Genomic DNA, 27,893 nt, shown 5'->3' with positions numbered 1-27,893 from the left:
TTTACTCAGGTTCACACGCACGAATCACTGCTTGAAAAGCTTGAAGTACAAAGTTATCCCAAGACTTAAAAATGCCTCCGCGGCCATCATCTGGTGAACTATGGGGCATCCACTTGATGCCCCCCAGGATCCTGGTGGAGTGTCTTCTCCCAAATGGAATGATAGTGACTCTAGAATGCCTCCGTGAGGCCACCTTACTGACTATTAAACATGAACTCTTTAAAGAAGCAAGGAAGTACCCTCTCTATCAGCTCCTTCAAGATGAATCTTCTTACATTTTTGTAAGTGTCACACAAGAAGCAGAAAGAGAAGAGTTTTTTGATGAAACACGGAGACTTTGTGACCTGCGACTGTTTCAGCCTTTCCTAAAAGTTATTGAACCAGTAGGTAACAGAGAAGAAAAGATTCTTAATAGAGAAATAGGTGAGATTATATATTTTTTTTTAAAACTGATTATCCTCCTCAAATACAAAGAATTGAAATGGGTCATATTTGTCACCTGTATCTGCCATGTTTCATAACTGCCAGTTGTTGCATCAAATCTCCAAAGGTGCTGATCATAGTAAAGCCAATATTTATAAACAGTGAGTTAAACTTGTTTTTTCTGGTCTGTTTCATTCACCTTGCCTTTGTGAAATGTATTTGTAGTTGCCTGTGGCTTAGAGGGTATCTTTTTGCTCATCTCTTATTAGCAGGATTTCATATTAGTACAGAGCAACACCTGTTCTATTGTTTGGGAAGTCAGTTTTAATTTATTTTGAAGTTTATAGAATTGTAAATTCTAGGTTTAACTACAAATTTTAAATTATATTTGTGGACACACATTTTAATACTGCTCTAACTTGCTTAGAAAGTCAAATTTCAGAAATGAGGTTTTTTTCAGCTGTCCCCTTCCCCCTTCTGACAAAAGAGCATAGGGAGAGGAGGCAAAAAAACACCTGAGGTTGGAGATGTGGAGGGGAGACAAATTGTGATGTTTTGAATTATCTCTGGAGTAGCTTATCATTTTCTGTGATCCATTGAGGAAGCACAGGGAATCTGGCATTTTTTCCAACATTTTGGTGAAGTATTAAATTGAGGCAGTACAAACATACCACTCCTGTTTCATTGCTAACAAATGTGAACTGCAGTGGCAGAGACTTGTCAACTGGAAATACTTGTTCTGATGTACTACTAATTGTTAAATGATTTAATTGTGATGAATGCATCATAAGTAAATGACTTCTGTTTTGTAAAGCTCAACGTGTTCAGGACTTGGAGAGAGCAGTGGTTAGGTAACCGTGCAACACGACAATTGAAAGTTTCCATTTGAACACTCATGCATAAATGATGATTTATCCAAGTAATCTCATTAAAGGGAATTACATCTGAGACTGAGGACCTGAAAGAAATGCACTGTTATATGAATCTGTGTTAAAGAGCTTAAGTTCAGTGTCTCTTGGAGTGCTTGCTGCAGTTCTTAAATAATGCAGGTCATTAAAAAAAAATTAATAGCTGTCATTCAGTTGTAAGCAAAGTTGATTATGGTCCTAATAGCTACCAATAATTCTGGCAGGGTTTGAGAAAAAAATCAGATTTCACAGCTTCTCTGGTCCCCTTAGGAAACTCTGTGCTGACTTCAAAGGAAGTTTAGTCCTGGTCCCTTTCCTTCAGGAGGAATGTTGACTGTGAGAGTGGTGATTTAAGGCTTCCAGGATCTTCAGAGAATGTACACCTGTTTTCTAACCTTTCCTGTGTCTGCTTGGTGCACTTAACTTCAGAACTGTGTAGTTCTTGAATGATATAAAACAGTTATGTGTACAAGTATGTTGGGGTTTAACACGGTTTGCTAAACCACCACAAAGTAGAAGCCAGCAAATATTTTAGGCTGTGTTTTGCTTAAAGTCGGCTTTTTATGTGACTGATTGAAGAAATCTTTAGCTCTACTTGTTAGTTATGATTATTTCCTCATCTGCTCCAATGCTGTAGGTTTTGCTATTGGCATGCCTGTCTGTGAGTTTGACATGGTCAAGGATCCAGAAGTACAAGACTTCAGAAGAAACATTCTTAATGTCTGTAAAGAAGCCGTGGATCTGCGAGATGCCAATGCACCGCACAGCAGAGCACTGTATGTCTATCCTCCAAATGTAGAGTCCTCAGCTGAACTCCCCAAACACATATACAACAAACTAGACAAAGGTAAGGGCAATATTTACAGCAGAAACATAATATATTTTCAGTGTTTGAAATCAAAGAGTACAGCTGTTGACTTAGGCAAATCACTATCTTACACCTTAAATTATTCAGAATAATTTTCTCGATGGACTGTACATTCAAAAGGATATTTAAAATTGTGCTATTCTAACTGAATCTTGAAATATAACTTGGTAAATAGAGGTGACTTTTTTAGTGGGTGGGAACAGCTTGTTGGCTTTGCAGTTTTCTATGGCATTCAGATATCTGGAATTAAATGATGCTGAATCACTGAGTTACCTTGCAGCCCTCAAATATGAAAGAGTTACTGCTGTTTCCTTGAAGGCCAAATCGTCAGTAGTCTTCAGTTACTGAAAATATTCTTAACCTCAGGGCTAAAAGTTTGAGTTTACACTAGAGTCAAAAATAAACTTAATGCATCTAGTTCCATGCAGAAGTTATAAACCCTCTCTCAGTTTGGGCTATGAATCTTGTTTGCATCTTCCTTTAATACTAAAAATGAATCTTTGTGTTGGGGAGGCATGGGAGTTGTTTGGTTTGGGGGTTATTTTGGGTTTGTGCTTTTTGTTTGGAAACTGTATTGGAAAGGATAAGCCTAACATTATTTTACATGTATTCCAGGGCAAATTATAGTGGTGATCTGGGTAATAGTCTCACCAAACAATGATAAGCAGAAATACACCCTAAAAATCAATCATGACTGCGTGCCTGAGCAAGTTATTGCTGAAGCAATCAGGAAGAAAACTCGAAGTATGTTGCTATCTTCTGAACAACTGAAACTTTGTGTCTTGGAGTACCAGGGCAAATATATTTTAAAAGTATGTGGCTGTGATGAATACTTGCTAGAAAAATGTCCACTGAGCCAGTATAAGGTGAGTAACATAAAGGATTTCTTTTGAACTACACTAAAATAATCTAAATTTGTGGGGGAGAAAAATGATCAGTATTAAGTCTGGCTTTTTCATTGAATTAATCCAAAACACTGGAAGTGACAGTGTCTGCACCTTTAAACAAATTGGCTAATCCATGTGCTTCAAAAGGGAGAGGGGGGAGAAAAGGTGGTTTGAACTGGGATTTGTATCACTAGTGTCATTTTTCTTCTTTGAATGTTTCCCTCTAACGTTAGTGCTAAATCAGAGGTAGGTACTTTCAGAAATCTCCTAGATTTTGATGGCAAGAGATGAACTACATTTGCATGGTGCTGATGTAATAAAACAGGAAATTTGATTAGATAGTAAATTGTGAAACAACCATTGCTACTGTAAATCCTGTCCCAAAGGTGTGGTAAAAGAGAAAATTGTTTTCCTGTTACACCTTTGTCGTTACTTTAATAAGATAAAAAATGTAGACTTCCAGCACTGCAGAAATCATTGCTGAGCCTTCCTTGTGTCTGTCTGTCCTTCACTGCCTGGGTTTGGTAGTGCTGGGAGTGTGAGGCAGAACATGATGGGAAAGAAGAGCATCTGAGCAGCTCTCTCTGGAGCAGACAATGTTACCCAGTCGACTTCCTGGCAGGCTGCTGCTGCTTCCTCTTGGAGGAATGTATTGTTGTAATAAACTGCTCCCATCCCTTTGGCTAAAATGGTTGACAATCTGATCTTCAGAGCAGTGGAGGAGAGAAGGAGGGGTGGGGGATCCTGAATAATGGGAAAAGTATCTCTATACTCTGGGAGCTGGGGAACAAGTGCAGGCATACATGAATAATTTTGCAGAGTCATCTGAAGATCAAACAGCAGATGTATTTGATCTAGCGTGGTTTCTTCAGAAGCATCTGGTCTGCCTTTGCTGTGCCCTGGCAGAGCTTACTCATTAACTCCAGGGCTGGACCTGTCCTAACACACTGTATTTTGTGGTAGTGTTGCCAGACTAAATGCTCTCAGCACTCAGACCTGAATGGACAGGTGAAGTGTGTCAGGATCAGTGCTGGGTGTAAGGTGGTGAGCACAACTGAACCGAAAATGAGCATGAGTGCTGCTTACCTTGTGCTCCCTGCCTGGGACTGGCAGTATCAGTCACCTGTGCTGCACTGCAGGCTGGTACAGCCCTTGCTGTTCCAAAACAGCTCAATTGCTTCCAGGAACAGTTCAGATCTATCTGCCCTGTGCTGCACTGTGCCGGGGCTAAGGAGCTCTACAAGAAACCTGGCTGGTGTTTTTGTCAGCTCCCTTCTCTCTCTCCAGTTCAGCCTCCCTCAAAATCTGCATGAGTGCAGCTGTGACCCTACCCAGCAATGTCTGCTGGATGCTGTACCTGTTATCAGTGTACAGGGTGTGCATGCATAATAAACTCTCTTAGTATGCTTTCACTTTTGTATCTTCCTGAGTATCTCTAGGTTTACATTCCCAAGAGTGTAGGCTTTGAAAAGACACAGCATCTTGGTTGTGTTTCCCTGCAGTACATAAGGAGCTGTATCATGCTTGGCCGCATGCCCAACCTGATGCTGATGGCAAAGGAGAGCCTGTACACCCAGCTGCCCCTGGACACCTTCACCATGCCATCCTACTCCAGGCGCATCTCCACAGCCACGCCCTACATGAATGGAGAAGCTACAACCAAATCCCTCTGGACTATAAACAGTGCTCTCAGAATAAGGATCCTCTGTGCCACCTATGTAAATGTGAACATTCGAGACATAGACAAGGTATGGCATCACACATGGCTTTTCAGCAACTCGTGGTTTCCTTCCTGAGTGTTCTGTTCTGTGTTGACATTGGAAAAGAATTGTTATTTAACACGTTAGAAAATGATACCACTCTTTACTTAAATTGGAGTGTTTATTTCTAAAGAACATACCCACGTTTTAGCATCGGGAAACTTTTGTATACTGCTTAAAAAGTGTGAGTTGTGGTAATTAGCTAAATACTCTGCCTGGTAGGAGCAGGAATCAGTTTGCATTGTACTTCAGCAGAGTATGTAATGGATAGAAAAAGAAAACCCATGTTGTTTTCTGTCTTTTAAGTGATTATGTTTAAGAATGTATTACAGTAATTGAGAGTGCTTTTGATGAGGGGGTGCTGTCTTTGTTTATGAAAATAAAGGTGTGGGGTGGTAAGGGGCAAAAGGCAGGTGTAGGGTTCAATCCCATTGAAGACACCTACAACCCTGGCTCTCTTTCCTCAGAAATTCTTTCACAATACCTTGGCACGGGAAGAATTGAGACTAAATTACAGGGGGTTTTCATAGTGTTCATTTCAAGTTTGTTACTGTATTTTTTAAGAACTAGTTTTGCAGTTAATGAGGCGAAAGACAAAAGCACTTTTTCTGGAAGGATATGCTTATAAACTGTGCTTCACACCTGACAAGGCATGAATTAATTTGGGCTGGGGAGTGGTGGGGCTGTTAGGTTTTCAGTTTCGTTTTTGTTTCTCGCTTGCTGAAACTGAAAGGATAATATGTTGTAATCATGGTATGTGTTGATTGCAATGAAAAAATGTGTTTATAGTAACATTTCAAAGACTAATATGGATGTTGTTTTCAGATCTATGTTAGAACAGGTATCTACCATGGAGGGGAACCTTTGTGTGACAATGTGAATACTCAGAGGGTACCTTGTTCTAATCCCAGGTAAGATGAATACCTGAGTGACTGTAGAGAACCTGACTTTAAGGGCATCATAAATGATAGCACTGAAGGAGCAAAAGCTCAAATTAGCCATTACTCAGGTAGAGCTCCTTGCTGGGAATCCTTTACCTTAAGTTTTGTAAAAATATATTACATAACCCTATATATATAAATAGCATTAATTTAATTCAAACACAAGCATTTTGTCTTGCACATAATAGTAACATTTCTTTACTGAACAGATCTGTTCTACACGTGCATTTACATTGCTGAAACACAAATATAATTCATATATATATAAATATAACTTATCATTCACACATGAGTACTGGGAAATCAGCAGAGCTCTAGGCAAGTGAACTCTGGTTTTGTCTGTGAACCAACAGCAGTTGTTCCAGTTGCAGGTCCAGATTTCACTTCCAGCATGAGGCAGTGTGATGTCCTGGAACCTGCAGATTGGTTTTGGTGGGGTTCCTTCTAAAGGAGAACCACTGAATGTGGAGAGAGGGTCTCACCTGCTAGCATGGAAATGACTGCCAGATCTGGACTGATTATTTTCAGGATTTTTGACAAACCATCAATATTACCTGGAAAAATAAATGACTTGAACCTATAAGTGCAACAAGAAGTTTTATATGAGCATATAAAAACATTGGGGACATCTTTTATCCACCTGTTCTCATGACTTGAACTAATGAAGAGGTGTGAAATTTCAGCACCTGCTAAGATAGATGCAAGGGATGTATGCAGAAGTAATTCTTTGCTTGCATTTTCTGACTTCATGTCTTCTATAATAATTTTTGAAATTCATTTTTTTATCTGTATGTTTTCTATTAATATGATTAGGTTTTATAATTAAAGGACTAATAATATACATAGTTGGTGAAAAATAGGCTCTCCTTCTGAGTTGCCCTGAATACAGCTGTACTTGAACTGATAGTTTAAACTATTTTAGAGAGAAAATATTGGAAAGGTGGTGAAGGTTATGCCTGGAAATCATGGATATAATCACACAGATCTGTATTATATGAAATGAACGCATAAGAAAAGTGAATAAAAGTTTATCTGCCAATTTCCTTATTCTTAGAGAAGGGCTTTCACAGTTATTTCTTTGTAAAATTGCTTTCAGTTGCTACACTGAAAAATTAATGCTGTCCTTGGAAGCTGCTGCCTCTTTCAACTGAGAAAATTCTGTACGACAATCCGCTTAGGGGAAGAAACTGGATTCAGAAGTTCCTCTTCAAAAGCACAGTTCTACCAGCTGAGAGCTAAATTCTACTTAGATGAGTTCATGAAAACAAAATTGAAGTATCCCTGTAGAACCAATCTGTGCTATTATTACTACAGTAAATAGAAAAATATTTGACTTAGGAATATTGCTTTGGGTTTCCACATTCTGTCCCCATCTTGCGGTTATCTTTTTATGTTCCAACAGTTCAAGTTTAGTTTGGTTTTCAAAGCTCTTTTTCCCAGTTGCTTTTTTCCCCTGAAGGGAAAAGTGTTTCACAAGCTAAACCTTACATCAGTGTAGCAGATATGCAAATCCATTATCTTCAGGTTCCAGGAATTGAACCTAACATGACTTTTTAAACAGTGTTTGGGCTAGAAGGCTGTTGGGGAAGTTTCCATTCCCAAAAGCAGTGAATGTGGTCAAATGCATGTATGGAAACCCTTTTTCAGTAAAAAAGTGTGTTCAAACTGTGTAAGCAAATACACAGTTTAGGAATATAACAAATGCCTTTTGGTTGAGTGAATGATGTTGGCTCCGTGCTCTCCTTTAACCTGGTTTAATTCTGCCTTTTGAATCTTTCAGGTGGAATGAATGGCTGTTGTATGACATGTACATTCCTGATCTCCCACGTGCTGCTCGGCTCTGCCTTTCCATCTGCTCTGTTAAAGGCAGGAAGGGTGCTAAGGAGGTAAAACACCTCATGGATTTATTACACTAATGAGCCAAAGCTACTTAAATCAAGTTTGGGAAGATATTTGGTAAATGCTGTCCTGGCAATGAGTCTTAGTGCAATGTTTGATTAAAATAGGGGTTTTTCTCTACTTGTGTTTTTTTTTTTGTTTGGAAATTAAACAACACAGAAAAAAGCTTATCAGTTCAGCACTGTAAATCATGTCCATGCTGCATTGCCAGACACGAAGACCAATGTTAGTGTTTTGAGGTGGAAGTGCTTTTAAAATTAATTTTCTAAACCCATGTTACTAACCTGTTTATTTTTAAAGGGCAGGGTTTTTACCTTTAGAGTTGAATTTTCAAGTAAAGAAAATCTGTATTCCTTTAGCATTTGATGCAAGATCTCAAACAGTAATTTTTAAGAATCTACATGCAACATTTAATTTTAGCCAGAAGAGCATCATTGCATTCTGGGTTTGAGTGTGTGTCACAGGTAATACATAGGGGGTTTGTCTATGAGCAGGTTTATGAACCTCACAGAATGATTTGGGTTAGAAGGGATCTTTAAAGATCATCCAGTTCCACCCCCCTTCTGCTAGCCTAGGTTGCTCCAAGCCCCATCCAACCTGGCCTTGAACCAGGGATGGGGCAGCCACAGCTTCTCTGGGTATCTTGTGCCAGTGCCTGACTACCCTTATCATAAAAAAATCTAATTCTTTTGTGCTATCTAAAAATATTGTCTTTAAGTTTAAAACTCTTGGCCCTTGTTCTGTCACTGCAGGCCTTGGTAAAAAATCTCTTTGTCAAAAAAACTTCTTCTGTCCTCTTGACTTACCCTGGTGTGAAGAAGATGTGTACATGTGTTTACAGTTCTTTTGGTATTATTTTGTAAAAGGACTGCCATGACAGCCATTCATAGAAAATTATGGTACAACTTCCACAACCTGCTTTCTGCTAATCTGGGAATGTAACTTGATCTGGGGTGAAAGTGCTGTTTCTCCTGACTTGCTCTTCAGTAATCCATAGATGACACTGAAAAAATCATGTTTTAATCTCTTTAAGGAGCACTGTCCATTGGCTTGGGGAAATATAAACATGTTCGATTACACAGACACTCTTGTATCTGGGAAAATGGCTTTGAATCTTTGGGCAGTACCTCATGGGCTGGAGGATTTGTTGAATCCTATTGGTGTTACTGGATCAAATCCAAATAAGGTATTTGCATGCCAGCTTCCCCCTTAAGAGTGCATTTTCAAAATATGCTGTATTCTGGTTGCTATCATTCAGCAGAAAAAGTAATTTGAATTCCCTTTACCTAGGAAACTCCATGCTTAGAGCTGGAATTTGATTGGTTTAGCAACCCTATAAAGTTCCCAGATATGACAGTTATTGAAGAACATGCAAACTGGACAATTTCACGGGAGCTGGGATTCAACTACAGCTATGCAGGGCAGGTAAGGCAAACTCCCCCTCCAGGATTAGCTATTCAAATATGAAAGTGTTATTTATTGCTTTATTTTACTCAGTATGTCAGTAGCAAAACTTATTTTTTTACATCCTCATTTAATGTAAAATCAAGAAATCAGTGTTTTGTTGCGTGTTTAGTAAAATGGGCAATATATTCATTCTGCTTTCTTTATATTACCAGTGAAGAAATGGTCTAATACTTCACTGACCAACCAAAACATTCCAAAGAGAAACTGTTTTACTGTGTTTTTGACATTTTGTATCACTAATTCGGGTGTTAACCTACTTAGTTTAACTTTTCAAAACCTGTAATTCTTCAATGATACTGTTTTTCTTTGTTGCAGTTTCATGCTTATTGGTAGCCTTTCTTGTGTAACCCAAAGCTGCTTAGAACACTTTCCTGGCTGTTTTATGGGCTAGTTATGACCACAAGTACAGGGAATTTTAAGGGAATTGGTGGACATACACATGGGTGTAGTCCTTTATCTCCCTTTTTCCACAAACAGAACTTGTGCATTACAACTGGCTTTTTGGTGAAGCTTGGAGCTTTCTTCAAAGCACTTGTTTGGATGATCAAAAGAAGTAAAAACAGAAAAGCAGTAAAGCTAAGAACGCTCTGTATTTACAGCCAAGGCTGTGAAATTGGTTGGTGTGTTTTACATTTTCTTCTGGAGGGTGGTTCAAAGCCTTGGGTTGCCCAAGAGAGCTCCGTGGTCTGTGTGAAGAAAAGCCTTGTGGTGGGAGTTTCGCTGTGCCGGAGAGCGCGTAGGTGGCAGTGAGCTTCCAGTTTGGGAATTCTGGGGTTATTTGTAGCAGTCCTGTGCCAGTGTGTCCTGAACAATGGCTTGTGGGCACTCGATTTGGCACTCAGCAGGAAGTCCACCATAGAGTAGCATTTCTGCTGTTTATGTTGGGACTGAGCAAGGCTCTTAATAAATGCTTAAGGACAGCTGTTTTCTTGGTAAATAGCATTCCCCAGCCTCTTACCTGGGCTTCTGTATGCTCAGCTCATTGTTTTGTTCCATCTGGCAAAAATAAAAAATGGTGAGGAGGATAAACTCACTTCACTGACAACGTAGTGATCTTTACAATTTAATAAAAAAAAAAAAAAAAGCAGAGGTAGAATAAGGTCTCAAATTATTATCTTGTCTTTTTTTTAGAATAAGGTCAGTAGTTAAATATGGAAAAGCTTGTTTACATCAGTGATGATGTTGGCAGGGAAACAAACTATATATCACTGCTTTGGTCTCACTCTCCCGTTGTTTATGCTGCTTTTCTTTCAGCCCTGCCTTGTTATCTGCCAAAATCCTCTTTTTACTTACCCTTTTGCAAATCATAGTTCATTAAATGTGTGCTCAGTTTGAACATCACTAGTTTTCTCTTACTGCTGTATTTGTCCCCTTTGTCTGTCACTGTGGGGTATGTTCAGGTCTGAAGCCAAGTTTTCTGTGTTCAGGTACCACACATATTTATAACTGTTTGTAATAATAGCTGTATCTAGGGAGTTAAAAGGCAACGTGTTAATTCAAAAATTGGATACCAGCTTGCTGTGTATCATTTCCCATGTCTGAAAGAGTTGAAAATTCCTCGTTTGAAATGGCCAAAATCAGCAAAGCAGTCACAGAGATTCAGTTTTGATATAATGTTTTTGTTATGATACAAAGAGCATAACTTGTTATTAATCTCGAAAAGCATAACACTGCATTTGAAATCAATCAATACATAAGACATAATTTATAGGTCTATAAACATCTCAAATATGAAAAAATTTACAAATATTAAATCCAATTTATTATCCTACAATCCCACAATTCATAGAATTCCAAGTTTTTGGTATTGACCACAGGATAAATGCATTTTCCCTCTCGGCTTGATTTAAACTATAATCTTTCTTTCTGTACAGGTGTATTTTTTTTACTTCTTTGACTTTCACTTACTATTTAGGATGACTCTTTCATATTCAAGATGAATGTGTACAACTAATCACTTGTTCCATATGAACTATTTGACCATATGTCAGGAGGAGGGTGAATAGAAAATAATTTATCCAATTATTCACTTGCAGAATGACTCTGGCTTTGCTACCTGCACTGTATCCAGTACCCAAATATTTAAGAATGTGCTAAAAAAATTTTTCTGTGCCACACGGAGAGCAGTTCTGAATAATTTCCCCTCACTTTGATGTGGAGTCCATGTGCTTTAGAAGAGATCACACTATCACACTGCCAACAGGGAAAGGCACTAAAAATCCTGTGAGGTGGTTGATTCATACCTCAATGGTAGATGTGAGCTTGAAGGTCAGAACATTCTTGTCCCATGTAGTAGTGAATCCATCATGAGAACCCATAATCTATGTAATTAGAGGTAATGTAAAACAGAGGACTTTGAAGTAGATATCATATCATGTGGTAAAACCTGGTAACTGTTTCTATAGTTGTGCATATTCTTAGAAATACGCCACATTTTAAAGGGTGCCTTGATCACCTACCTGGATATTTCTGATTGTTGTTTTCTTCAGCCTTTTTTTCTGTCAACAAAACTGGCAGACAAAGCTCAGTTCATTTTTGCTTATTATCTTATTTCATGTGCTCAGTAGAAATTGCCCAGGGAAAGAGAGAACAAGAGAGCAAATACTGTACTTCTGCAGTTGAAACATTTTGAAATTTGAGAAGAGTGGTCTTACTTTATTGTAGTAGTAGGTATCATACAGATGTGAAAATAGGAATTCAGTATAAAAATGCTGTTCAACTCCTTTAGAATATTTGAGATAGCTTCATCTTAACTGCTAATTGCAGTTGTATTTTAGACTAAAGTCAGTAATACAAGGTGATTAAGATTTCTCTTTTTTTGCAGTGCAATTGATTCTGTATGGAAAGCCTCAGAAACTGCCTCTTTTCATATGTTGCTTTGTGAAAAACATATTAAGCAAACTAAGAAATGGAAAGTGTAGGAACAAAAATGACCTTGGCACATGAGCTGTGAAAAATTGAGTAGTTTCAATACCTCTGCCATTGTTCTAAACTGCCTTTAGTAAATGAAGTCTTAAACAAAATTAATTTTTGCTTGTAGCAGTTCTGTTTTCTGTGCTCTTTGGGGAATGTCTTACACTAATTGTGATTTAATATCTTCCAGTCTTCCTGTTACTCAGGCTTTCCTACAGCATTCTACCCCTTATTTACCTATTTTCATCCCCCATGTTCTGCTTTTTCAGTTCTGAATTTTTCTCACTCTTGCAGCAGCTCTCAGCAATCTCATGCTAGGGTCAGAAATGACCAGTTTCACATTGTGTCGTTCATCAGATGTCAACTGCTGCTATTTCTCCACACAGCTGATTTATTTGAAATGTACTACTTCTTGTCCCAGTAGTGACTAAAAGCAGTTGTAGAGATCAAAGGCCTAGTCTTTCATCTCTCTTTCTAAATTTTAAGCTCTCAGTTACACCAAGTGGATACAAGAAGATAGTATTGCATGCCATAGGCTGTAGTGGTTGCTGTGCTGTTAAAATACCATATTTCATGTGTGTGGTTTGGCAACAGAAGGAGTTGTGTGGAGGGCTAATGTGCCACTGTCTCTGCAGAGTAACAGAATAGCTCGGGATAGTGAATTAACAGAGAGTGACAAGGAGCAACTGCGAGCCATATGTACCCGAGACCCTTTGTCTGAAATCACTGAGCAAGAGAAGGACTTCCTCTGGAGACACAGGTACTGCAAATCAAAAACCAAACCACAGAGAAACCCTTCTTGGAGTTATCAGACTTCACCCCATTCACTTCAAATTTGTCATGGGTTTTGCTCCCAGTTCTTCCGTGTTGTGGAATTGGTGTTTTGGACGAGACTTGTAAAGCATTTTGCATTGTGTGATTTGGTTATAATCCTGTGGAGAAAAGTAAGTTGTTGAATGAGTTCCCATTTTCCTTATTATTGCAGTTTTACCTGCATGGATGGATCCTGACAGCACCTTCCTGACAAAAGTAAAAGGTGCAAGGCTGTGGGGATGTGGCTGATGGTTATCAAAGCAAAAGTGATGTTTTGAACGTGCAACTTTCTCCTCTTTTGCAGACACTATTGTGTGAATACTCCAGAAATTCTACCCAAATTACTTTTGTCTGTCAAGTGGAATTCCAGAGATGAAGTGGCCCAGGTAATATAAAACACTGAAGCAGTTTTAAGTTTTGAAGAATCTTTAAAATACACTATTTTAAAGAAAACTTCTGGAAGTTAAAAACATGTTATGTGTGCATGATACATTGATTGAGTACTTGGAGTTGCCACTATGACTGACAGGTGTCTCTGGTCCATAGTTCTTGTTCTTTAGCTCAGTCTGGGTCTTAAGATTTAAATGCTGGCATTACTTAAATCCCTTTTACGTTGCCAATTTGTCAATTACAGTTAAATGTGAAGTTTTATTTTCATTCTTTTTAGAGTGGATAAAACAACAAAGTCAACTGGCAACTAATACCAGATTGTTGATTGAGAGGACCAGCAAGTAAACAGCTTCTACTCAGATGTAGTTTGTGTCTGACAATACCTTCTAATGGCTGTGTGTTACAGCTTCCTCCTAACCAGTGCAAAGGTGTAACCTGCTTGGACTTCTTGCCCACAGATGTACTGTTTGGTAAAGGACTGGCCCTCAATCAAGCCAGAGCAAGCCATGGAGCTCCTGGACTGCAATTACCCAGACCCAATGGTGCGAGCTTTTGCAGTTCGGTGTCTGGAGAAGTCCTTGACAGATGACAAACTGTCTCAGTATCTAATCCAGCTGGTACAGGTACAGAACATATTTTGGCATGTTTGTTGTCTTGTGTGTATTCAATGTTCACAGAGGCTTAAAACACAGCAAAAGTTAAGGTGTTGTGAAAAAGAGGTCATCAAAAGAATGTTTGCTTTGCGGATTATTTAGGAGGAGATGAAATGTTAATTTTTCTGTAATGCTGTGGTTTTGCTTGTTGGTACTAAATGCCAGGATTCTGCAGAGATGCAAAACTGTTCTACCAACTGGAACAGGCAGCTATTTCAGCTGTCCTAACATATGGGAAAGGATGAGCAGAAGCATCTTCTCAAAATTTTGAGCAAATTGAGGCTAAAATATTTGGTAACAGTAAAGCAAGCATCAGATGGTAAGTTCCTGAAATAGAGGCAGCCAGTGCACAGTTGGCATATATTGTTCAAAGCCTAGCACATGCAAGTATTAATACCAAGATCAGTAATTTCAGGAAAAAAAAATGTAAAACATAGATGGCTTTTTATTTGACTGCCTTTAGTCTGTACATTGTTCATAGAAATAATAACTGCATCTGATTTTTTAAAATTTTGTCTTTATCCTTAACTAGGTTCTGAAATATGAGCAATATTTAGATAATCAGCTTGTGAGATTTTTACTCAAGAAGGCACTGACCAATCAAAGGATAGGACACTTCTTCTTTTGGCATTTAAAGTAAGCGTAATATCATGTTAAGGGGTGGTGGGCTTCCTATGAGCTGTAAACAATTAGTTGTTCTAAAGGTTTGACATACTAAATGTCCTTCTTTAGAAAAATATTACCACTTAAAATAAAGATTGGGTTATATTGGTTAAGAGTTTGAATACATGGTTTGGTGATAGAAATCATGCCTGGCAGTTTCAAAAACTACTTAACAGTACTAAGACTTGTACTTCATTTTATGATGATTATTCTAAAAACAGGATTGTCTGAGATTGCTGAAGGGCTCCCATATTGTTAGCTGCCTAATTCCCCATCAGGTTTTCCATAAAGCTTTACAAACATATGAGGCCTAAAGAAAGCCACCCAATTAAAGTAAAGCTTTGAAAAAGACTAGTAAAAACTTAATTTTTACTTTCTTATTAAAGGCTTGTTATAGAGCTTGATAGCTCAGTGTACAACATTTTGGGTTGTAGCTAGAGGTCACCTAAAAATTCTGTTCTAAGCTGGTATAATCAGACACAGAAATAGAAGCAAAGCATCTTTGTTGTGCTCTCAGTTTTCTGCTTGCCTTGGTGTCATCAAGGATAAGGGAGGGGATTGTTTGAGGGGATGTATTTTAGGACTGTATGAAGATGTCACAAGTATAGCTTCATTTTTGGCACCTCTAAGTGGTCTTGTCTCTAAGCTGTAACTGTTCTTCCTCCCTGTGTAGATCTGAAATGCACAACAAAACTGTCAGTCAGAGGTTTGGTTTGCTTCTGGAGTCCTACTGCCGAGCGTGTGGAATGTACCTGAAACATCTGAGCAGGCAGGTGGAGGCTATGGAGAAGCTGATTAACCTCACAGATATTCTCAAGCAGGAAAAGAAGGATGAGACCCAGAAGGTATCAAAAGCTGTCCTTAAATCAAAACTGTTGCTGTTGAGTCACAGGAATTACTTAGAACTGTTCTATTTGATTAACTAGGAAAGTGTTAATGCTGATTTCAGTAGGTGGTGTGTTGTCCTAGGAGCTGCAGTGTTTTCTGTGCAATACCATTGTCCAGCTCTCAAGGCAGTACAACTAAAGATTTCAATTTGTGTAATATGTAGCTGAGCAAAGTTACTTACATTAGAACTGTGCAAAACCATGCTTGAAAACCAAAGCTAAAATCTGATACCTTCCTTTACATGTAAATAGTGTTCTCAAGACCTGAATGTGTGTATTTATCAGGTGCAGATGAAGTTTCTTGTTGAACAAATGAGACGGCCAGATTTTATGGATGCCTTGCAAGGTTTTATCTCTCCTCTTAATCCTGCACATCAACTGGGAAACCTTCGGTATTGTATCCAGTTTTGAAGTTTGTCTAGATACTTAAGTAAATGTTTAGTAATGGTAACAATAACAGTGTTGAGGTTGAGTGTTAACTTACTAAATGTTAGTATCTTCAAAGTTCACCGAATAGAATTTGTAGCAGAGTAATCCATAAAGAATACATCATTTCAATCTAATGATTTAACAAATCAGGGGGCAACATGACCTTTGGCTGTTCCTTTAAGGTGCCAGGAACTGCAGTCCTTTTCCCAGTTGTCAGGAGCTCATACTGCCAAAGGAATATTTACAATATTCCCTTAAACACAACTCTTCTGTTGGTCTTAGCAAATAGTTAACATACCACTTGCTAATTTAAGTTTGAGTCTGAAAAAATGGTGGATTGTCAGCTAACTTTGCATCTTTAATTTGGTGCTAGTTCAGAGTTTGCCCAAAACTGGGAGAACTTAGCAGTATTAGAGAAACATGGTATAAGAATCAAGTTATGCCTATTTCATAGAAATCTTATCTCTTTTAGGCTTGAGGAGTGCAGAATAATGTCATCAGCAAAAAGGCCGCTGTGGTTGAACTGGGAAAACCCAGATATTATGTCTGAATTGTTATTTCAGAACAACGAGATAATATTTAAAAATGGAGATGGTAAGGAAAGATAAGTGTAATTCAAAAGCTACATACCTGTTTATTTTCCTAACCTTTTACTTAGTGTTTTTTATAAGCATATAAAGTACATAAATTAAAAAAAAAAAATCAGCTGAGCAAAGCCATTTTCTTTTCCAGAAAAATTAAGCATAGACAAATAAGTATTTATCTCAGCCAAGTGCAAATTTTGTATGTTCTAAGATGCTCAGTCTGCCAAGGTGGAACATGATACTATTTAATATTTGTTCTTTTTACTTGAAAATATCTTCAAGATATTACACATGTGTAAACTGCGATTCCATTGTCCTGGTTTTAGTATTTGTTTTTAAAATCACCAGCACAAGTTTATATTAATTTTTACTATTTAAAACCTGCTTTTTTCTGCTGAGGGAACAAAACCTGCACTAAACTATGCAAATCTCATTACCTTTAGATGTATTTAGACACAGTTTTGGGGGGAAAAGTAAAGTAAGGTCTAACTAAGGGTTCTGGTGTTATGAAATTAGCAATCTTTATGTATTTGACTATTTCAGACTTGCGTCAGGACATGCTGACACTTCAGATAATTCGAATTATGGAAAACATCTGGCAAAATCAGGGTCTCGATCTTCGGTAAGCATTAGAGGTCATTCTCAAGCAATGCTGATCTTAATGGTTTTGGCATTGGTTTGTTCCCAGAGATTGCTTCTGTTTTCCCAAGGGTAATAAATGAAATGCTATAAATAGATGTTTTTGTGCATGTTAGAGCAATATTTAATTTTTTTAGTTAACTACTGAATTTTATAAACATAAGATCATATTTGAAAAATACTTAAGTCTCATTCAAGTGGGTCTGAGTGAGCTATGTACCAGGAATGGATACAAGAGCTAAGGTGCAGTAGCCACACTCTGGCCAAGTGAGTGTGTCTGTAGGTTTGGCTTTGAACAAGGTGCCAAACCCTCAGTCCTGCTGAGCAGTGACTCTTTGTAGTTGGTATCTTCACTTCAGTCCACATAGTAGGTATTGCCCGTTCTGCATGAGCTTCTCCACCTCCAGACAGTCTGTGGGTGCAGCAGCTTCTGCAGGGCATTCAGGGTAAACTGTTCTGCTTCTGGAAAACTGATCCTAGGCAGGTTACACCTTCGAATTTGTGATTGCTGTGTGGTACATTTTTAGGTGGGGACAAAGGAGCTGCCTTTGCACTGTCAAGAAACCCCCAGTTTTCATTTCCTAATCTAGACAAAAGGACCTGTTGGTCTATGCTGTCTCTCATGGGTCACAGTTTTGTCTCCAGTACTGTAATGAGTGGCAGAATTATGCCTTTGTCCAAGAATGGTTTGGAGAGTTACAGCTGCCCATGTCTTAAAGGGTAGCCAGATACAGGAACCTGCAAAAATACATCCTCTCCCACCTCTTGCCACCATTCTCTGTAAAGGAAGAAAAAAAAACCAATGAACCTTTGTCTTTCAGGATGCTGCCTTATGGTTGTTTGTCCATTGGTGACTGTGTGGGGCTCATCGAGGTCGTGAGGAGCTCTCACACCATCATGCAGATTCAGTGCAAAGGAGGCTTAAAAGGAGCACTGCAGTTCAACAGCCATACATTGCATCAGTGGCTCAAGGACAAGAACAAAGGAGACATGTGAGATTTCCTGTCCCTTGTTTTTTTTGTCCATGTGGTTCTTCTTGATGGAAACTTCAAGAGAACTGAAGTTCATCAAGTGGGAGATTATATCCATAATTATGTCCATCTGGTTTTGGTTTTGTTTTCTTTTTTACCTGTCCTTGTTTGCCTGGTAGCTTTTTTGCAAAAGAAAAACTTGCACTTCTGTGTCATTAGAATATCTGAGGAAAGTGTCTCCTTTTTTGTTTGAATAGGTATGATGCAGCTATTGACCTGTTTACACGTTCTTGTGCTGGCTACTGTGTTGCCACCTTTATCCTGGGCATTGGTGATCGCCACAACAGTAACATCATGGTCAAAGATGATGGACAAGTAAGAGATGTTTTTCTGAAACCGTATCCTAAGGTCATCCTCGCTTTGGTATAAGTTTGTTTTGGGGGAAAAAAAAATCTATCGGAACTATAAATGATCAATTTTACTGTGACTTCATTTAAACAAGGAGTTATTAATCTTAAAATACCTTTCTGTCTTTCCAAGCTGTTTCACATTGACTTTGGGCACTTCCTTGATCACAAGAAGAAAAAATTTGGTTACAAAAGAGAGCGTGTGCCATTTGTCTTAACACAAGACTTCTTAATAGTGATTAGTAAAGGAGCCCAAGAATGTACCAAAACAAGGGAGTTTGAAAGGTGAGCTTTCTTTTAAGCATTTAACCTCCAGAGTGTTTTGTACCTAAAATGAACTTTACTACTGGTGACTTTTAACAATTAGACCTTTTAACTGAAAAGTAGTATTTTAAGTGGCTTGCAGTGGCTATGTTCTAGTTCTTCAGTTGAAGATCAGCCATGCACTTGTAAATCAGTGGGGAATCTTAGCACTTACATGACCTTTGGTCCATGAAATCTCACTTGAGATTTGCAGGGTCAGCATACATGTGAATAGAGATGGTAATTTTTCAAACATCTAAAATTTCTTTGACTTAACACTTAAAATCCTCTGGAGACAGCAAAACTGCAGCTACTGAGAATTCTTAAATGTTGTGTGCGTCAGAGCATGCTGGTCATTCAGCCATACTTTTCTCTCCTATAGCTGCTCTGATATCAGCTCTTCAGCTGTCCTGTGTAGTTTGTGACAATGGCCAGAACCTGCTGAGAAAGAACTTTAAAATAATAACAGTAAAGAAATAAATCTCTTGCTGTAGTCATTCTTAATATCTCTTTCCAGCAATCCAGTCATTGAGAGGTTTCAATTTTAATCTTAATTTCATTATGTTGACAGCAAGAGAAGACAGATTTTGTATTATAATGTCTGTCTGAATGCTGCAGTGAAGCTTTTTTGCATTTTTTTCCTTAACCTGGGTATTTCTTATCCAGTGTGATACAGCAAATGCCCGTGTTTTCGATAACATTCTTCAGAGTATCTAAGGAGCAACAGCTGCTGCCCTCATAAAACTACAGGAGAAAGGCAACTCTAATAACCAGTAAAACACTGATTTTAGCAATGTATCAGGAAATATCTTTTGAAATCTGAAATGTCAGTAGCAGTGACAAAAATGGCTCTGTGAACTGACATAAATTTGTGTTGAACAGTTGCATGAACTGCAAAAGGGATTTAAGACCAGAAAGCCTGTCTTTGGACGTTGTGTTAGTCTGACCACTACTAATTCTTACACCAGTGAAGATAAACTAAGTAGGGAAATGAGTGCATCTTCTCAGCAACATTATGGTGTTCTTACTAGACTAAGACTGTCCATTTTTTTAGTGTCTGGTTACCTGTAAAACTGTTCTGGAAGCAGTAATATGCATCCAGTAGAGAAATACACTGAGCTTTTTCCCCCTGGTCTCTTCCAGGTTTCAGGAGATGTGTTATAAGGCTTACCTAGCAATTCGGCAGCATGCCAATCTCTTCATCAATCTTTTCTCCATGATGCTTGGCTCAGGAATGCCAGAACTGCAGTCCTTTGATGATATTGCATACATTCGAAAGACCCTTGCATTGGACAAAACTGAGCAGGAGGCTCTTGAGTACTTCATGAAGCAAATGAATGATGCTCACCATGGTGGCTGGACAACAAAAATGGACTGGATCTTCCACACAATAAAGCAACACGCTTTGAACTGAACTGACAGCAAAGAAAACAAGAACTGATACCCTGCTTTGTGGGTACTGCACTGTTAATACCTGTTAGCAGCAAAGACTGGTTGCATAGGAATTGCACAAACCATGAACAACATTAGAATTTATGGCAAGAAAAGAGATGAATTGTTCAGACAACTGTTGGAAAATAATGTAAAACAGGGTTTCAGATAGCACGAAAATTATACACTTCAAAAATTAAGCTTTAGTACGATGTGTGCAGAGAGACCTCAACAGATTAGAGAGATGGGCAACCACCAAGTGTATGAAGTTTATCAAGGGCAAGTGCCAGATTCTGCACCTGGAACGGGGCAATCCTGGTTGTGCGTATGGACTGGGGAGTGAGAGGCTGGACAGTAGCTGCAGAAAGGGACCTGGGGGTGCTGGTTGATGGCACGTGGAACATGAGCCAGCAGTGCCTTGCAGCCAGGAGGGCCAGCCCTGTCCTGGGGGCATCAGGCACAGCATTGACAGCCTGGCAAGGGAGGGCATTGTCCCGCTCTGCTCTGCACTGGGGTGGCCTCACCTTGAATATTGTGGGCAGTTTTGGGTGCCACAATATTAAAAAAAAATCAGCTATTAGAGAGTGTCCAAAGGAGGGCCACAAGGATGGTGAAGGGTCTGGAGGGGAAGCCGTATGAGGAGCAGCTGAGGTCACTTGGTCTGCTCAGCCTGGAGAAGAGGAGACTGAGGTCAGACCTCACTGGGGTCTGCAGCTTCCTCATGAGGGGAAGTGGAGGGGCAGGTACCGATCTCTGCTCTCTGGTGACCGGTGACAGGATTTGAGGGGATGGCATGGAGCTGAGTCAGGGGAGGTTTAGGTTGGATATCAGGAAAAGGTTCTTAAAAGGTTCTTCACCCAGAGGGTGGTTGGCACTGAACAAGCTCCCAGGGAAGTGGTCAGAGCCCCAAGCCTGTGAACAGAGTTCAAGGATTGTTTGGACAAGGCTCTCAGGCACATGGTGAGATTCTTGGGGTGTCCTGTGCAGGGCCAGGAGTTGGACTCTGTGATCCTTGTGGGTCCCTTCCAACTCAGCATATTCTATGATTTGATGATTCGTGTTATGCCTTAAGCTCAAAAGGGTAAACTTGGAAGAATGTTTCCTTTTCTCATTCGATAGGATAAATTAGAAGGAAAGAGAAAATAGCACTAGCATGAACGTAAGAGTCCATCACGTATTACCTTAGATCTGGTACAGCAGGTAGACACTATGCTGGATTGTGAAGAGTGGAAAGAGAATTCAAGTGATAGCAAATACTTAATGGCAGCATAGTTTAAAAGGAAGGAGTTTGAAGCTCAAATATCGAAAAACAATAGTGAAAGGACAGTGCCTTTTAAATGTGCTCGGAGGCATTAACATTTGCGGGGTTTGGGTGACCCTTCGATTTCTGGGTCCGTCATCTGCACAGTTTCTGAAAGCAGTAGGAAATAGGCCCACTCAGTATGGTGTTTCTTCTGCTCAGCATTTCTAGGGGTGCAATTCATACTTTCACAAAGAAACTCCCTATCATCCCCAAAAACTGACTAACCTGGAAATTGAATGGTCAGAATTGGGTTTAGTGCAACAGAGAGCTGTAGTGTTCATCTTAGGTTTGCTTTAATCTAACTTGAACTGAATAGATTTTTTTCATACATGTTTTCCAGAACCTAAAGAAAGGTGAGTTATTAAAATTATTGAAAGATTATTTTTTTATAAAGGCTATTTATATAATAGGAACTATTATTAATATATATTCTTTATTTACATGATTTGTCCAATATTAACTCTCTTAATTTTGCAACCCAGTTCTATCTGTCCAAGACTCCCATTTTCATTAACGTCACTGAAGGTGACCAGCCATACTCCTAGGACCAAATTCAGCCCTAGTGAAAGAGGACACAAGTACCAGTGAAGTTGTGGAGATATACCCACTAGAGCCAGAGGTGAACTTGGCCTAAGTCTCTAAAAATATTTTGGGAATCACTCTTCACATTACTTAAGTGATATGCTGGCTATTCCAAGAACACTCATTTAAACCCTCAAAATTTGGGTCTACTATTTCTCCTCTTTCTTCCTCCTTTGGAAGTGGTTGTTGAATCCAGTAAGATACACCAGAAATAGCAATTTAGATTTTCAATATGATCAATAATTAGCAGTTCAAGAGACAGATATGTTGGCTAGCTCAAAGCATGTGGAGTTACCAAACATTTTATAGCTTTGTCTGTTTTGTGCGTGTGTGTAATATATATTTGTAAATGTAGTTGTTGTCCTTTAACACGATTACAATGTGTGCAATCAATGAAATTGGCACCAGGTTTTGAGACTGTTCAGAGTACTGAGGATTTCAGATTGCCCTTATGCATAACTTCAGGTAGGACTGTTTTTCTAATTCTTAAACAGGTTTAAGTTAGTAAAGCCCATAATAGTTCTGCAGATGATGTTCACCTTAACATTTTAAACTTGCTAGATTGGCAGCACTTGAATTCCAAAGGTTTGGGGCTTTTGGGGGTTCAGCTTGTTCACTTGCAAACATGCACCGAGGTGCCACTCAGAAAGTGCAATACCACATGTAATATAAAATATGCTGACAGTTGGTGTTAGATTAGAGTGTAAGCATATAAATAAACTGTACTTTGTGCAGGCTGTACTGATGAGGTAATGAGTGGTTGGCTTCATTTAGCAAATTGTAATATATTAAAAATGTGCAATCCATTACGTTATGAAAGACTTTGGGGATTGTAAAGCCAAGGTTTTGGTGTTTCAAGACACTTTTAAAGTCAGGATCCTGCAGCTGATTACTGCATGCATGGATACTTGATGTTGTGGGGGGAAACCTGGTTTTGTGAACACTACAGAAGCTCCGAGAATAGTATGGGAAATGTGAAGTTTTATTTCCTTAGTTCTATGAAATATTGGAGTGGTCCAACAGACTTCCCATTGCTCTTTTTATTGACTGTTACATATTTCTTTTTGTTCATATGAATATTTTAACTCCTGCTAAGCTTGGTTGTACTTTCTAGAGAAAAGTTACCCTTGTATCTATTACTTTGCAGTCAACACACGCTGATGGTTTAGCTCTTAAAATGGGTTAGTTTCAGTTTAAGTTTAGATCACAAAATCTGAAACCCTGTTGGCTATAATTCTTAATTTAACTGAGTAAAACTGTTGCACAAACATCACATTAGGTGCTATGTTATCCATATTTATCTGGTGTTGAAACAATGCTTTACCTCATTTATCCAAGAAATGGTCAGCCCTTTCCAGCCTGGGTGAAAAGATCAACTCAAATTTATTGGATGTTATGATCCCAAATTTGTTTGTACTTTGTCCCTTCCTAGCCCTTCTGTAAATATGAGTATAAATGTCTTTCACTTCAAGCACAGTGTTCTGCACCCTTTTTGCCCAGACAGACGTATGAGGAATCGGGCTCTGTTTCCAGAATTTACTGCAATGAAATGTTGTGCATAAGCTGTAGAAGTTATTATGAGAATCAAATACTAAAAGAAACGTCAGAGTGGTACAGGCATAATACAGTTTGGGGTAATTGTAGCCTTTAAAAAAATTTTTTTTAAAGTAGGAGAAGCTCCTGGGCTTTAAGCAGTTCTTTGCATAACCAGGATGGGCATTTGAAAAACATTCTGCCAGTGTTTCACAAAAAACAAAAATCCTTTTCTCAGCTTCAAAGCGTTGAACCCTAATTACTGCATCCTGTCACGGCAGTTCTGCGCTGATGTAACTTCACTGAGGATAGAGGAGGTACTGTTTGCTTCCCCTGTTGGAAATGAGAGGATGTCATCTGCTCTCTGTATGAGAAAGAAGATTTGCTTACAGACCATGAGAGCACTTGTAACTGAGTCCTAGATTTTTACAGAAGTAGCTTGGAATTTGGCTTATTTTTAACTATTCCCAGTTCACGGAGATTTGAAAATAATTTGGGAATCAGCTGCACAAAACACTAAGGTAGTTTATTTTGAGCTTGAATTGAATCTGGACACCTTGCTCCTGCAGAACTTCTTGTAAGACTGCCAGAGCAAGGAGCCCAGGACTCAGCCATGTGTTTTATCACAAAGCATTAAGAAATGGTGTTTTAGTGAAACAAAATTTAAAACCAGTAACTTTTTCAACTGTGAAACTGTGTTGGATTTAATGACAGAACAGGCGGCTGCTGCTGCTGCTTAGTTTTACTTAGAATTACATTCATTGCTTTCCTAAAGGTAGCAGAAAAAGTACCTGTACTGACTTTATATATGCATACTTCTCTGTCTGAAAGGGTGCATTAGTAGTTTCTTCATAGGTGAAACAGACTTTCAGTGTAAGTTTTAAAAATTTTTTAAGAAAGGCTTTTAAATAAAACCAAAATTGTAAGTGGTTTGACATCTTGTGGAAAAGATAAGAACCTGCATATTAAGGACAATATAGAAATTACCAGGTTTGTAAGAACTTTGTATGTGATGACCCTGCTGTTGGTGGTTTGGTGAGTTGTTTGTGGGTTTTTATGCCAACTTTCCTTTTTCTGTAAAGTATTAAATGCCCTTCAGTGGTCAGTAGCCCATGCTTGTTGACAATTTGAAGGTATTGTCTTTGCTTTGTCATTATATAAGTGGCATGTTCAAACGTCTGTTCTTAACAGTAATTATGAATTCCTCCTGTTCTGCATGTCTGTACAGGTTGCAGACCTGGGCTGGACCCATTCAAAAAACAAGTATCAGAAAAGCCACTTGAAATTATTATTTTCGATGATGTCTTTGACATCTTGAAAATACTTCAAGTTAATGAAAATGGTGTGGTATTACAGAAAGAATTGTAACTTGCTGCTTCTAGGATTTTTTTTTTTTAACTTCTTTCTCTTGTTTTAGTTTTACTTGAATGGATGAACCACACTTGTTTTTTAAAAACATTATATAGCTGTGGATGTTGTTGCAGATTGTTGAATCCCAATTTAATTTTGCAATACATGTTTCATACAAATAATGAATTTGCATCTTCTTATTTTGTGCTGGAAGTTGTCTCAGTTTAGGTAAGGCTCTATCTGTGCAAAATGATGTGTAGCTCACCACCCCTACAGCTGGTGTTGGGGTTGAGGTTTTTTTCAACTCTTTGTTGAGTTTTACTTTCTTTTTACATCTGTGTTAATGAAGGGAAGCCAACTGGAAACTGGCTATAGAAGTTCTCTATTTGCATACACTAACCAGACCTACAGGTGCTTTGCTCTTTGAGAAATTCTGATTTCACTTTATGCTGATACAGCACTAACTTCATCAGAATTGCTCTGGATTCATGAGAGTATATGAAATCAGAATTAGGCTATATGTATATCAAAGTTCCAGATTATTTATTCCTATGATTCAGTATGAAAGGTTCTCATAAGGAGAGGAATGTTTACTAGCAGCCCAATTAAACACTTAATAATTTTACTTTGAAATAATCTTTATTAACGAAGTAGCCTTTTCAGCTCTCCAAAAGTACAGTAATCTCGTCTACAGTTTGCTTCATTCTTGAGACTTCCAATACTTTTGTTGCTTGCTAGCTTAAATGTTTCCTCTTCCTACTCTTTTGTAGCGTACAGACTTGTTGAACCCACACTCAGGAAAAATCCGTGTTCTTCATTTGCCATACAGTGTTCTGGACTTCTGAGCTTTATGGGATAGACTGAAAAGTCTGAGGTCTTGCTGTGTTCGTGCTCCTGACTCTAGGCCAGAGGTGAATCCCTCTCTCTCTCTTCTCTCTCCAACACCTCTCTGGGACATGCCCAGAGCAGAAGAACATCATCAAATATTTGTAAGAGAAGATCAACTGAAGCAATGTTCTGCCTGTACTTTGAAGTTACTGTCCCCCCTGGTTTGTGTAAGTGTGTTTTAAGTGTCCTTACTGTCACTTCTGTATGTGATGCCATATTCCTGCAGCAGAAGGAAGGCAAAAAATACACTATTCTGTCTTGATTCTTCTTGAAATTCTGGTGCCTGGTTCCCAGTAGTTATTAAACAGCTTCAGGAGCCATTCAGTTCAGTGTAACTGCATCCATTTTGTTAGGCTCCTGTTCCTGTTGCAGTAATAAAATTAATCACAGCTAAACCTGACTTAATTGTATTGCTGAAGTTACTGAAAGCCTAATTCAGGCAGAAGCTGTTTCTTTCAAGAGTCTTTATGTCTGTTGTAGTTAATTCTTGTGAGCCAAAATATGGATATTCATAGTTGGAATCTCATTCTGCCTTGTTTCTTTAACTATTTTATATCTGTTTTGAGGCTTTATTAATAGTGTTCTATATCCTGAATTATCAACTGCCCCAGGCTGTCCAAAGTTGTCTTACTGTTTCATTTGGGGCTGGGAAAAGAAAAGGAATAGATTAATCTTCTTGTCTTACAGCAGCTGTGTTCCAAATTCTTTTCTCTTGTGAAGATAAATGTATAATTCATTATCTGGGAATATCATCCGTTCTCTTTGCCCCCTTGCACCTCTTCAAGTTTTAACTGTGAATATCCACTACACTATCAAAATCTACTTCCCTGGTGGAGAAAAGGGCTTTAAATATATATGGCTGCAGTCTGATGTCCTGGATTCTTGGGTTTGAAATTTTGTTAAGTGGTGTTGTCATTGTAAATGGCAACACAGCTGCAGAATTTTCACAGAACCATTGGGGCTGGCAAAGACCTTTGGAGATCATATGGCCCAGACACCCTGTTCTAAGCAGGGTCAGCAACAGAACAGGATGCCCAGGACATTGTCCAGCTGGATTTCGAGTCTGTCTGAGAAAGAGGAATCCACAGTCAATTTTTTTTTTTTTTGTAATGTTTATATGAAATATCTTCTATTTCATTGCCTGATGTCCTTTCAGTGGGCAGCACTGAGAAAAGCCTTGTCTGTCTTTATTCCTCCCTATCAAGTATTTATGTACATTGACCACATGCCCCCTGGGCTTGCTCTTTGACCAGGATAACAATCCCAGCTCTCTCAGCCTCCTCTCCTATCCATCACCTTTATAGCCCTTCATGGACCCATTCCAGTACCTCCACATTAGGTTTGTACTGGGAACCCCAGTGCTCCAGGCGTGGCCTCACCAGTGCTGAGCAGAGGGGCAGGGTGAAGGCTCACCTCCCTTGACCTGCTCTTCCTAAGGCAGCCCAGGATCCTGTTGGTATTTTGGGGAAATAGAGCCCAGGAGGGTGTCAGTTCCCGAGGCCTCTGTGTAGCTTCATTGAAGCTGGGAGCAGCTACTGTCTGCATCAAAGGGAGAGTATAAACACCCACCAGTGCTTCAAATGTCTTTCAAAAATGAGACAATTACCTTTGAAATAACCACTACTGGGGCGGGGGGGATGTTGCCATATGTGTGTCATTCTGTGATAAAGGTCTGTGGTAAAGTAGGTAGAAAGCAAGACATTTTTAGTCATAATGGGCCAAAAAGTATTTAAGATGCAGCAAGATGCATGTGTTGTCATACTGAGAATAGTCTTGCAGTACTTTAAATAAAAAAACCCCACAACCCCTTTTTTAACCCTTCTGCTGTGCTACTCAAGTAACAAAAGTTTGACCTATGATACTTATTGTAGTTCATGTTCATGGGAAACTGTAAAAAGTCTGCTTTTTATTTATCTTCGCGGTCTGTATCATGCTGTTTATTAAAAAAAATACTTTTGTTTGGTTTTTATCACACTTTTGAGTGTTAATGTATATACTAAC

General features: G+C 38.8%; 1 protein-coding gene across 3 annotated transcripts; it reads left to right on the top strand.

Annotated features, from left to right (window-relative positions):
- Nucleotides 1-26: 26 nt before the first annotated feature.
- On the top strand, nt 27-27,828 carry PIK3CA (phosphatidylinositol-4,5-bisphosphate 3-kinase catalytic subunit alpha). 3 transcript variants are annotated; one of them, XM_082287764.1, is made up of 20 exons: nt 27-423; nt 1,969-2,178; nt 2,815-3,065; nt 4,589-4,834; nt 5,672-5,757; nt 7,568-7,673; nt 8,720-8,872; nt 8,977-9,111; nt 12,702-12,826; nt 13,184-13,265; nt 13,728-13,892; nt 14,455-14,558; nt 15,259-15,430; nt 15,758-15,864; nt 16,374-16,495; nt 17,029-17,107; nt 17,946-18,116; nt 18,353-18,470; nt 18,636-18,787; nt 19,949-27,828. In XM_082287764.1, the coding sequence occupies exons 1-20, from the start codon at nt 72-74 to the stop codon at nt 20,217-20,219; spliced, it is 3,207 nt and encodes a 1,068-aa protein (XP_082143890.1). In that variant the 5' UTR covers nt 27-71; the 3' UTR covers nt 20,220-27,828. The 3 variants fall into 3 exon arrangements, with proteins under 3 accessions (XP_082143890.1, XP_082143889.1, XP_082143891.1); XM_082287763.1 differs by having other exon boundaries at nt 4,526-4,834; XM_082287765.1 differs by having other exon boundaries at nt 154-281; nt 4,526-4,834.
- Nucleotides 27,829-27,893: the final 65 nt, after the last annotated feature.

This window comes from Coloeus monedula, assembly GCF_965178545.1.
Source record: "Coloeus monedula genome assembly, chromosome: 10".
Taxonomy (NCBI): domain Eukaryota; kingdom Metazoa; phylum Chordata; class Aves; order Passeriformes; family Corvidae; genus Coloeus; species Coloeus monedula.
This window is presented reverse-complemented; position numbering and strand designations above follow the sequence as displayed.

Bases quoted from the DNA above. Each gene is read 5' to 3' on its own strand.
- PIK3CA (XM_082287763.1), top strand. From the start codon at position 72: ATGCCTCCGCGGCCATCATCTGGTGAACTATGGGGCATCCACTTGATG. The intron at 8,873-8,976 runs GTATTTGCATGC...CCCTTTACCTAG, and splicing joins CTGGATCAAATCCAAATAAG to GAAACTCCATGCTTAGAGCT. The intron at 18,471-18,635 runs GTAAGAGATGTT...TGTCTTTCCAAG, and splicing joins TGGTCAAAGATGATGGACAA to CTGTTTCACATTGACTTTGG.